The sequence below is a fragment of the Lepidochelys kempii genome, chromosome 6 (assembly GCF_965140285.1).
Source record: "Lepidochelys kempii isolate rLepKem1 chromosome 6, rLepKem1.hap1, whole genome shotgun sequence".
Classification (NCBI taxonomy): domain Eukaryota; kingdom Metazoa; phylum Chordata; order Testudines; family Cheloniidae; genus Lepidochelys; species Lepidochelys kempii.
The window spans coordinates 53,718,506-53,730,939 of record NC_136385.1 but is presented as its reverse complement, the minus strand read 5'-3'; the positions used below and the strand labels follow the sequence as shown (position 1 = coordinate 53,730,939).

General features: G+C 42.4%; 1 protein-coding gene across 9 annotated transcripts in view; it reads left to right on the top strand.

Moving 5' to 3' along the window:
* TRAF6 (TNF receptor associated factor 6) overlaps positions 1–11,441 on the top strand; it is a 38,950-nt gene extending 27,509 nt beyond the window's left edge. For 6 of the 9 annotated variants that reach the window (XM_073348004.2, XM_073348005.2, XM_073348009.2 and 3 more), the window contains one exon: positions 383–11,441. In XM_073348004.2, coding sequence (XP_073204105.1) covers positions 383–1,261 — 879 coding nt within the window. In that variant the 3' untranslated portion in view covers positions 1,262–11,441. The remainder of the gene's footprint in view (positions 1–382) is intronic. The other 3 variants (XR_012159397.2, XR_012159395.2, XR_012159396.2) reach the window with 3 other exon arrangements.
* The last annotated feature ends 993 nt before the right edge of the window (positions 11,442–12,434 follow it).

Genomic DNA, 12,434 nt, shown 5'->3' with positions numbered 1-12,434 from the left:
ATTGCTGATTGCAAACAGGATAGTAGCAGTATTAAATAGATGCAAAGCAGTGGAGGAATTGTTACCTTTTACATCATGATTTTAACAAATCATTTTGACTTAAACGCTATTTGTCTCTACAGGCACCTGAACTGGTTATTTTTCTGAGTTGTCTGATCTTACAGCTGGTCCAAAACAAAGTCCCCTCAGTTGGACTTGACTTGACTTTGTCACATGTCACTTGACTTTTGTCTTCGTTCTTGTTACAGTTGATCTGTGTTAGCTAAAGCCATTTCTATTATGTACTGTAGTTTATCTTTGAAGCCCAATATTTTGTGGCTGAGTTGCAGGAAATGTTTTTGCTGCTCAAGCGTTTATGATGCCATGTCTTTTTAAATTCTAGATGCAGAGGAATGAGTTGGCACGTCATATGCAAGAGTTCACTCAGGTTCACATGAGAATGATGGCTCAGACTCTCCGGAGTATTAGTGTTACTACAACTCCCATATCCTACCTCAGTGGCCTATCCTTTGAGCCGTCTCTCTTCTCACATGTCCCACCTGCCACATATGACTGCAACCCAGAAGTTGAGAACTTCAAGGAAACCATTCAGCAGTTGGAAGGTCGACTGGTAAGACAAGATCACCAAATCAGAGAGCTTATTGCTAAAATGGAGACTCAGAGTGCTCACGTGGGAGACCTCAAACGCACTATCCAAAATCTAGAGGAAAAAATTACTGAAATGGAGGCACAACAATGTAACGGCATTTACATCTGGAAGATTGAGAACTTCAGCACATATCTGAGAGCCCAAGAAGAAGAGAGACCTGTTGTGATCCACAGCTCTGGTTTCTACACTGGGAAACCAGGCTACAAACTGTGTTTGCGCCTACATATCCAGTTACCAAATTCGCAGCGCTGTGCCAACTTTATATCCCTCTTTGTCCATACTATGCAAGGAGAATATGACAGTCATCTGCCTTGGCCATTTCAGGGCACCATACGACTTTCTATTTTGGATCAATCAGAGGGACATGTAAGGCAGAATCACGAAGAAGTCATGGAAGCCAAACCTGAGCTTCTAGCCTTCCAGAGACCGGCAATCCAGCGCAACCCAAAAGGTTTTGGTTATGTGACATTCATGCACCTGCAAGCTTTGAAGCAAAGAACCTATGTAAAAGATGATACCCTCCTGGTGCGCTGTGAGGTTGTAACACGTTTAGACTTGAACAGTGTACGGAGAGAGGGCTTTCAACCTCGCAGTACTGATGGGGCTGTATAGTCTGGTGTGCCCTAACTAAGGGAGCCCCGCACTGCTGTTCTTCCACAACAGATTGGAAGGATAAGGGCAGGAACGAAGAGATTTTCCACAGGGGAAAAGCTTCATAAGAGCAGTTATCTGGGTTGAACAATGCTATTCTGCAGGCTAATACAGCTGATTTGACTGAATAGAATTTGCTGCCTTTGGTATACAAGATTTTTCCTCTGTTTGTGGGTCATGTATTAAATATTTCTTACTGTTCTCTGTTAATGTATAAAGCTAACTGAGGGAAGTATTGCTGTGTTATCAAAGGCGAAATTCTTCAGTAAGAATTTATTGAAGCAGCTCTTTTCCTACACTGGGGGAGGTTGGGTCAAATTCCACTTCTAGAAGTCTGTGAGAAAGTGGAGCACTGAAGCGGAATGCCCCAGGTGTCCTAAATATGAAAGTATTGGAAAGCCCCTAAAAGGGGTAGGGAGCAGGGGATGAGGATGGGGAAGCACGTGGGAGGAGTGGTGGTCATGTGGGGGTGGTAGAGGATAAAGCAGGGGGATTACCTGGGCTCGGGCTAGCAGTGTCTAGCATAGGGGGACTAAGTGCCAGGGCACAGGCAGGATGAGAGAGAGGTACAACTAGTTCAGGCTGCTCCAGATCACATCTCCCTGGGGAGTTAACGCAGCAGGACCCAGAATCCCTGGGAAGTTTCTCCTGTTTGCTCCTGGGAAATGGCACCTCCCGCTTCTGGCTCCAATTTCAGCTGGTGCTCTGAGACCATCCCCCTCCCTGCCCTTCCTTGAGGGCTAACTAGCAGCTGCCCCCACTGACCACTTTGTATATGCCTGTCTGCCCCTTTGTCCTGTGGGAGCCATTCTGTGCCTGTGCACCTGCCTAAGTTCCTCTGTCTTCCTGATTGACCTCTTGTGCTCCTACCCCATAGACCTTCCTCCCGTTTGTCCTGCTCTCTGCCCTTCAGTCTCAGCTGGTTTGTCCCTTTGTCTGTCCCTCTCCTTCTCACCTATCACAGCCAGAGGCTTGAAGCACCAGGGCCAAAACTCTGCTGCTGCTGCTCAGGGCTCCTGGCCAGGCCCAGCAGCCTCTTGTCCCTGGGAGCATCTGAGCTGCCCTGCACCTCCTGCCACCATCACTGCTGAGCATCTGCTTTAACTAAAATTGATATGAAGCTGCCAGGAGGCTGCCAGTGGTGGGATAAGCACCCAGTGGCTGGAGCGTGCAAAGCACTTCCCATTATGACCAGCTGCTGCAAGGCAGCAAAAACACTGAGAGAAGCAGGAACATGGCAGGGAGCAGGGGCTGAGCAGAGCAGGGTTGGTGGGCAGACTGGCCCCACATGGGGCGGTGTCATAAGGCTGCTCGCAGGGAGACAGTTCAGAGTGAGTGTTTCCCCTGCTATCTAGAGAGGTGGATCGACTTCATTGCCACAGCTGCTGCTTAATAGTACCAGAATGATGTTCCAGTTTGACTACACCACTGCCCAGGGGGATGCAACACCCATACTGTAGTGGGAGTGAACTAGCTCAACTATGGAAGGTGCTTTCGTGCTACAGATTCAGGAGATATTCACCTCGGAATATAGACAGTTTCTAAATGGACTTAAATCCAAATGGCAAGAATAGAGGAAGGAAACAAAAGTACAGACTATTTTAGTGCCTTTATAGCTTAGCCAGGGAAAGTGCAGCAAGGGAAACTCCAGCACTTTAAATTTACCATGCTCCTTTTGGAATATGAAGTAAGGTTAGGACTTAGTCCACAGTCCCTAGATATCTATCGGGGTCTCTCTATCTTTTTTTCTCCCAGGGAATTATGTTCAGGAACATTCAAACAGGAACCCGCATGATGGTGTTGAATCAATCTTGGACTTCTGAAAGCATTCTGCAAAACCCATGTAATACAGCCCCAGAGAAGGCTAAACAAATATTTCTGCTGAATGTGCTGAGATCACGGCAGAAATGCTGATAGAAACTGTGGCTTTTAAGCCTTATTTAGGCCTAACTTTTTTTTCCCCCTCTCACAAAATGTGTGTGTTCACCTTGTTTGCAATTGTGTAAAAACATGGCTGACACTCTTCCACTATAACTAAGGTGGTGCTGGATGGGTTAAAGTTCTGCATTGGTAGGGATGCTCTTTGTGGTGCTAGATCATATTAGTGTGAGATGTTCGACGGAGAGGAAGAAGATATATAGTAGGTGGCTCAGGGATCATGGAAACTTTTACCTCTTGGTCATACCTGACTTGTGCCAAACTTACCAGAGATCTAAAATCATTCCTGTCAAACGGCACCGTGTGAAATGTGGTGGAGCATCTGTCACTAGTTCTCAATAAACATTTGTCTACATAGTGCCCAAAGTGATGGCGGCTTGTTGAACTAGAGAGCTCTGGGCCATAGTAGGTTAGCCACCCTCACCACCTAGAAAAGAACAGGATGGTAGCCCGCTAATAGGGCAGTGTTGGTGAACTTGCATTGCTATGTGTCCTTATAATAAACAAGCACATTCTAGTTTCTATAGTGTCCTCTTTCACAAATACTGCATTGACTTAAAACAAAAACAAAACAAAAAAACCCCTGGAGACTCCTGTGCCTATTTCTTGGCTTTTCTAGACTGATTGTCTACATCCCATGTTAATGTTGTAGTCTGGCGCATTAGAAGCGGGTTAGTCCAAACTCACTGCTGCTAATAGAAAAATAATGGATTTTAATGTATAGAATTATTTTCAACTCTACAGTATCTTCAGGTTTGTATATAAACACAGATTACTTTTTTAAAGCACAAAAAAAAAGCCTCATTTGTCCTGCTACCAGTGGTAGGCATATAGACAATCTGATACAGAAAATATGGAACCAGGCCATGCATAAATGTATGAATATCTCCCCAGTCAGCATGGAGCATTTTTCTGAGTTGAGAAGCTGGCAAGTGGGGTTTGCCTCACCTCTAGTTGTGTAAATATTGCTACGGGGCAGCCCAAGTGTCGGTCCCCTTCTAAGCAGCCCAACAAGGACCAACAACAGGGAGGGAGGACAGTTAAGACGCACAGGCCCGGTCTGTTACAAACTTCATTGTCGAAGCACCACATTAGAACAGGTTTCTTTGTTTGTTTGTTTTTGCCCACATGCAGGGGATCAGAAATGTCCTAGGCCCTGGAAGGCCTCCGTTTTCATGGCACCCCAGCCTACTAAACTCAGTAATGTGAATGGAGTGTGGGAGAGAATGTTCTTTTGCAGGCTGAGTGGCTGTATTCTGCACATCTAGACCACCTTCTCCATGGAAAATACTGACAAACGTGAGCACAGACTTGTTTGAATTGAGTCACTGCATGTATGGGGTTTGCTGCTTAAGGGACAAAGTCTGTTCTTGCCCATCATGTTACCAAACGGTTTAGCAGGAACCGTATTAAGACAAAGTTGAAGCATTCTTAACGCTAGGCTTTGATTGTGCTTCACAGTGCCGAGGTCAGGGCAGGCGAGCTCTGGCACGCCTGCCACAGGCGGCACGCAAGCTGATCTTCAGTGGCACTCATGCTGCCCGGGTCCTGGCCACCGGTCCGGGGGGCTCTGCATTTTAATTTAACTTTTTAAATGAAGCTTCTTAAGCATTTTAAAAACCTTGTTTACATACAACAATAGTTTATATATTATAGACTTCTAGAAAGAGACCTTCGAAAAACGTTAAAATGAATTTCTGGCATGCAAAACCTTAAATTGGAGTGACTAAATGAAGACTCGGCACACCACTTCTGAAAGGATGCCAACCCCTGGCCTATGTCATATACATGTGTAAAGCATTTTTTGGTGTTGCATCGTCACTGACACATATACCAATTCTCCGCTTCCTTTTCAGACGGTCGTTCTTTTCCAAGGACAGACTTGCTTCTCACATTCCTCCTCTCTTTATTGTGTAGGAAATAAAATCAGATTCTCTTTCTGGGGACAGAGGGAGAAAGGAGGGGTAACTTCTAACTGATTCAGGTACCTCTTACTGCCTCTATCCCCCTCTTCCACGTAAATTGTACAGTGCATCCTTTTAAAAAGCCATCTGCCTGTCCTGTATGTACGGGTCTTTGAAGTGCCAACTTAACACCTATAGGAGTTCCATTTTCATTACCCTTTCAAAAGCCTTAAGATTTGTTTTTACAAAAGCCCGTCAATTCCCAGGCAGAGCTATCTGCTTTTTAAAAATCTCAACCCAGTCTACTTTTGACTTGAAATGAACTTCAGCGTGGTGGCAGCCCTGTAGTATACATAAGATTTTATTATTTAAATTGGGATAATGTAAAATAGCACAGCCTAATAGGAAATAGAGAAGTTGGTGCAGGTTACATATTTTTTTTTCTGCCAGTGTGAAACATTAACAGTTTTAGCTGCTGGTGATATTGTATCTATTGTGTACTTATTAAAGGGTTCACTATGGAATTCTAAGCCAGTGCCAAGCTGATTTAACCACAAAGCTTACGTGGGAGACTTTCTGAGCTGATACGTTGAATATCAGCCAAATGTATTCTGTCTTACTAACCTGATGTACTTATCTATGCAGACCTCACTCAACTACTTATTTTTTTTTTTCAAATTATCTTTGCTACCAGTGCAGTTCCAGAATTGTCTGTCACATCACACATGTGTGAATGTAATTTCAGCTGGTGGAAAGAAATTTGTAGAATTTAAATGCTGGATTGAGTTGCCATCCAGATACGTACATTCTCAGTTGTTAATGTTATATTATTTAATCTCTCTTTGAGGTTGGCATTGTTTGAGAGTTCAATTTGTGATAAAATACAGCTTTATAGTGTATGTGCTTCACCTTTTCCCCTAGAAGTCTGTTTTTCTTCTCTTTTTAGAAATCATTATGCTATGACGGTTGAAGAATGATCTTGAAAAATACTTAAAAGGAGAATGGATTATGGATCACAACTGCCACAGATTTATGAAAATTTCTAGAATAAAGCAATCTAAAACAAATGTGGAGTTGCAATGATTAGCCTAGTTTCCAACTGTTAACTTTTTAAGGGAAATGCTGAATTTAGGTTTTGTGTACAGTTCTTTCTCTGTGACTCTTGGTGCTTTTGCAATATTGTGTGTGTATTTATGTATATATAATCAAATCTTATGTTTAGAAGCTAGATTACTTTCCTCTTCTATTTTTTAAATCAAATTTCTGTTACCTGTGTCAAACAGTCTTAGAATAATGAAATTGTAGGACTGAAAGGGACCTCAAAAGATCTTCTAGCCCAGTCCCCTATTTTCCCCCTTAGACTTGCTTCCTATGGGATCTTACCTACCAACTCCCTGAGTTTGCTAAATCTGCCTTCTTAAAATCCATTATCTTTATTGTGCTGTTTTCCCTCCTAACATTCTTTAGAATTACGAACTCTACCATTTCATGATCACTTTTACCCAAACTGCTTTCCACTTTCAAATGCTCAGCCAGTTCCTCCATATTTGTCAAAATCAAAGCTGGAACAGCCTCTCCCCTAGTAGTTTTCTCTATCTTCTGAAATAAAAAAATCTCTTAATACATTCCAAGAACTTGTTGGATAATCTGTGCCCTGTTGTGTTATGTTCCTGACAGATGTTTGGGTAGTGAAGTCCCCCATCACCACCAAGTCCTATGTTTTGGATGATTTTGTTAGTTTAAAAAAAAGTTTTACCAACCCCTTCTTCCTGGTTAGATGGTCTGTAGTAAATCTTTGCCATGACATCACTCTTGTTTTTTATCCCTTTTATCCTTACCAGGAGACTTTCAACAAATCCATACCCTATTTCCAAGTGTGTACATTTAATATATACACAAAGCAATATCTCCTCCTTTTTTCACCTGCCTGTCCTTCCTCAGCAATCTGTACCCTTCTGTACCAATACACCAGTCATGTAGTATCCCACCAAGTCTATGATGCCAAGTATGTCAGAGCTGTTTTCAATAACTAGCTTTTCTAGTTCTTCCTGCTTATTCCCTATACTTCTTACATTAGTGTACGGACATCTAAGATACCTATTTGATTTTTCCTCCCACACACACCCCCCCCCCCCCCACTTGTTCTCTCTTGTCTCTTCCTTATCCCAGCTATGTATTCTTTATGTAGGGGTATACTTGCAAGGTTACTGCTCTCAGAATTCTCTGAGTATAATATATTGCATATGGGACTCCTTTTTAGCTCAGTGTCCCCCTGCAGGGCAGGGGGAGTAACTCTTTAAAAATTGTCAGCAGGCAATTACATTTGTGAGATGGAAAAACTCATTCTCTGGGCTAGGTAGCAAGTGGTCCTACCTATTGAATAATTTAAATCTGGTAGTAAACAAAATGGTTGGTCTTTGTTTGCCTTACTAGAAGACATTCTTTTTCTCATCAAATGTGCACTAGTGGTTTGGTACACAACAAGTACTCTAGTCAGTGTTATTGAAGATACGCTCTGATCTGCATTTGAACACAATGCACACTCTGCTGATTTCACTAATGTATCAATAGATTAATATATTTTGTAACTAATACACAAGCTTATTTCATTCAAACAACTTTTTTAAAATAAACTCATTAAACTTTTCCAGTACTAATTGTGTATTTTTCTCATGCCTTGGGCATCCTTTTTCTGATGTGGGTTGAGCTATGAAAAAAGTTATGGTCAGCCCTACTTTAGGAAATTCATTTTAGCCCAGGATATTCTGCCTATAGGTTAAAGGTTAAAGTGAGCCTGTCTTAGGCTTAGTGATAAGTACTTCAACTGCAGAGACCCAGCTCAGAGAGATCGTGGAGATTGGTTCATTATGCGGAGCCTTGACACCAAACTTCAAAGTGGACACAGCCTGTTTGCTTTATGCTTTGCTCAGACCAGTGCTCCTAATCTCTGCATGAATGCTAAATTTCCTCAGCTTTATTTCGAGATGGGTGCGGGAGAGTGTTCTATTTTCAACATTTTAAAATACTAAAATGGTTCTAAAGTTTGTCCTCTTTGGAAGAATGCATCTGTCTTTGAGTCTTAGAAACTGTTAACAAAAAACGTACTGATTACTATGAATGTAGTATTTAATGTGACATTATCTGTGTAATTGTAAATGATCATATACCTAGAAAGCCAGTCGTCATCAAACTGTAATAAAAAGGGGAGGTCAAATTTGCTTATTACAGAAATGGGGTTCCAGATTCCTTCATCTGTTGCATTAATTCCTTTGCCCATCCTTGAAAGTGTGTAATAATATACCTTTAGGTAGATGGAAGAGAAATATGATCACTTTTTGCAGTAAAATATTATGCATGCATCTGTGTCTAGCCATTTTTTGGGTAAAGAGACAGGCAGTTACATGTGTATATTCCCTAGCCTGTGTGCAAATAATGTTTATGCACCCACATTGTGTATATGCAGGCCTCTGCCCTCAGTCTTGGCCCAAAGGTGCTTTCTAAAGCAGAAACTCATTTGTGTTTTTTTACGGTCCAAACCTTGAATTATGGAGTCCTCCCCTACCCAGTTTGCTATTCTTGCTAATCCATAAACCAATATAACCTGCAGCTCTCTGAGCTGTAGGGGGTAGCATATGGTGACTTCAGCTCAGCTGTTGGAGAGGCTGGAGCTGGTGCCTACTTGCTTTCTGTCAAAATAAGGTCTTTAACTGAAGCCCCAGAGCTAGCTGCTTTTTGGTGTTAGTTATTAGGTTACCACATGCCAAGGAGTTTGATGCTGTGCAGGCTCCAGTTCTTGTTCTGTGACCCACTTTGCCATGTAACTGTCAAATGAGTTGGATGAAAGGAACTATATAATTTCTAAACTGATTAGATATTATAAAGGGATTATTTAGCCTGTTACTGAACCTGTGAGCAGCATACAGAAGGTCAGGAAGTGCCACTAGTGTACTTGTGTAGCATCAGTTCTTCTGCAGAATTTACGTAGTCATAGCATAACACTCACTCTGGAGACCCAGCAGCTTCTACCTTAGATTGTTGTTGCTTTTATAGGCTCACAGTTTGTGGGCTTCACAGAAGAAGTGCATTGGAAGGATGAAAAGTAATGGGCCTGTGTGGGAGGATGGGTGTTTCCACCACATCTGAATGAACACCTTCAGCAAAGTGCCATCCAATTCAATACTTTATGTACACCTACTGCTTTGACATCTGTTCCTGTATGTTTTTAAGTTACCCTTGTGAGTTTCTCATCTCAGTATTACCAGTATCACCCTACTTAGATTGAGACCTGGCTAGGTAATAGCCTGTTGTGATATGGATGTACGCTCTACTTGAACATTGTTTGGTAGTTTGCCATGACAGTCTATTCTCCCTTGAAAGCTTGGAGCAGTAATATGCATAAATACTCTTGTGATTCATCAGTTACAGGGTGTTCACAGCTGCAGACAATCCATTAAATTCCCCCACTTTCTGCTCACTCAAAAATGAGTGAAGCCCTGCTACGAGAATACATTAGCTCTGAAAAATGTGAATCCTCTATTGCCTACAACTGCCGCTGTTCTGCTTTCCCCAGCATAGTGAAGATGCCTTCCATGTTAATTTCTTTGTTAACCATCTATTGCAGTGGTTCTTAACCTCTGGTCTTTGGACTAGGTCTAAAGGGTCTGCAAAAAACTTAAGCCTGAAAACTGACTGAACGTAAGTCAACTATATGAACAGACAAAACCAAGGGGTCCGCTCCTCTATTTTAAATTTTTTTAGGGGTCGGCAAATGAAAAAAAGGTTAATACCCACTGATCTATTGCTTTCTCAATAGACTAAAAGAAATGGACAAGAGTCTTAACTTCATTGGTTGCTGCTTGGAGATGCCATTAGCTGAAGCACTGGAGTTGTCCAAAGACTCGGAAAGTTCTGACACTGCAGCAGGACTGTGTTCGGTAGCTTTTCTTTACTACCATGAGAACTAGATGCTCTTCTTTGTGGATGCTTGCAAAGTTTGGAGAGAGAAGGAGTTACGTGTTGTTTTTTATAAATGTCCTTTTGCCCACAGGTTATCTGCTAACCTACCTGACTGCCAGCATTCAGTCAATAGTGGAGGGGAAAGCAAATAGAAAACCAAATAATGGCAAAGATAAGACACCTGGCAATGAACAGCTACAGAGGAGTTAAGATAACAAAGGCTGGGCCATTGATTGGGAAGAAGCCACCTGCTTGGCTCCCAACAGGCTGGCATAGTTTCCTCTTCCAAAACCTGACAGCCTAGGATTAAATGGAACTATAAACCTTTAAAGATGCTGGCCTTGGGAAGGAGTGGGGGATTGTCAAGTGAGTCAGTGACTGTTGTCAGGCTTGCAAGAAGACTGTTTCTCCCAGCCAGAGCTGGGTTTACCTGAGCTATGACTAGAGAGGTTAATCTTAGTAAGGAAATGTGTGTAGGACTCTGTGTTAACCCATTTTCCTAAATGCTGTTTCCTTGAGCAATTAAATACTATGTTTTGATGATGCTGTTTTTGAGTCACTTTAATCAGCTGCTGTTACAGGTGCCCAACCCAGTCGGGCCTGTTGGAATAACATGGTTCTGTAAACAAGGGGCTGCAGCCCAGGGACCCAGTCTGAATGGCTGGAGTATGTGGTTCCACCCAGAGTGAGGCACAGGATGGTGCACTCCAGTGACCAAAAGAACTCTATGGCACAGCTCACCTGGTAACCATGATACATGTTCTGCAGAAATGTATGCTTTCCGCCACTAGAGTGCCTCCAATAAATCCCATTCCTCAATCTCAAGTAGAGGAGTGGATTCTTTCAAACCCTGGGATAGTATGTGGGGGCTTGTCATAAATGTAAAGGGAAGGGTAACCACCTTTCTGTATACAGAGCTATAAAATCCTTCCTGGCCAGAGGCAAAACCCTTTCACCTGTAAAGGGTTAAGAAGCGAAGGTAACCTTGCTGGCACCTGACCCAAAATGACCAATGAGGAGACAAGATACTTTCAAAGCTGCAGGGCGGGGAAAACAAAGGGTCGGTCTGTCTGTGTGATGCTTTTGCCCGGAATAGATCAGGAATGCTCTTCAGAACTCCTTAAATTAGTAAGTAAGCTAGCTAGAAATGCGTTAGATTTCCTTTTGTTTAATGGCTGGTAAAATAATCTGCGCCGGGTGGAATGTATATTCCTGTTTTGTGTCTTTTTGTAACTTAAGGTTTTGCCTAGAGGGATTCTCTATGTTTTGAATCTGATTACCCTGTAAGGTATTTACCATCCTGATTGTACAGAGGTGATTCTTTTGCTTTTTCTTTAATTAAAATTCTTCTTTTAAGAACCTGATTGCTTTTTCATTGTTATCAAGATCCAGCGGTTTGGGTCTGTGTTCACCTATGCAAATTGGTCAGGATTTTTATCAAGCCTTCCCCAGGAAAAGGGGTGTAGGGCTTGGGGGGATATTTTGCAGGGAAGACGTCTCCAAGTGGGCTCTTTCCCTGTTCTTTGTTTAACACGCCTGGTGGTGGCAGCATAGGGTTCAAGGACAAAGCAAAGTTTGTACCTTGGAAGTTTTTAACCTAAGATGGTAAGAATAAGCTTAGGGGGTCTTTCCCCACATCTGTACCCTAGAGTTCAGAGTGGGGAGGGAACCCTGACAGGGCTCAACACTTCTATTTTGGGCTGTTTTCTTTCCTGCTTGCTAGTGTTTGTTTCCCACACAACAGGTTTGTTTCTATTGCATCCTTTTACATAAGAGAAATAGTTCAGGCTGGCAGCTGTTCTTTAATTCTCCTTAAAACAAGATCAGCCCTCCTAGGGTCTATGGCATCCCACTGGAAACGTGGATGTTACGTACGGTTTTAGTATCTTAATGTAATTTGTAAACTTAAGCAAACAATGTGATTCACTCAGCAAATGTGATTCACTCAGCTCCAACCTGAACTAGCTTTGAATTCTGTTGTTCAAACCTCTGGTGTTCTGTGTTTCTCCTTCAATTTTCCAGAAAAGGAAGTGAATAAATAGACATTTAAAGCTACAGACCTCCACACATTTTTCTGTGTTCCATCTACCTGCTGCTTCTCACCTTTGGGTTTAGGACCTATGCACAGAATTCACTGACCCTTCCCTTGGGTCCTCTTAAGGAATAAAAACCTTATATCTAATAATATTTACTTTACACTTTCTATCCCAGGATCTCAGTGCTTTGCACAGGAGGGTAACATCAGTGTCAGTAGTTTACTGACTGGAAAATGGAGGCATAAAGAGGAAAAGTGACTTGCCCAAGGTCACAAACCAACTCAATGGCAGGGCTGGAAA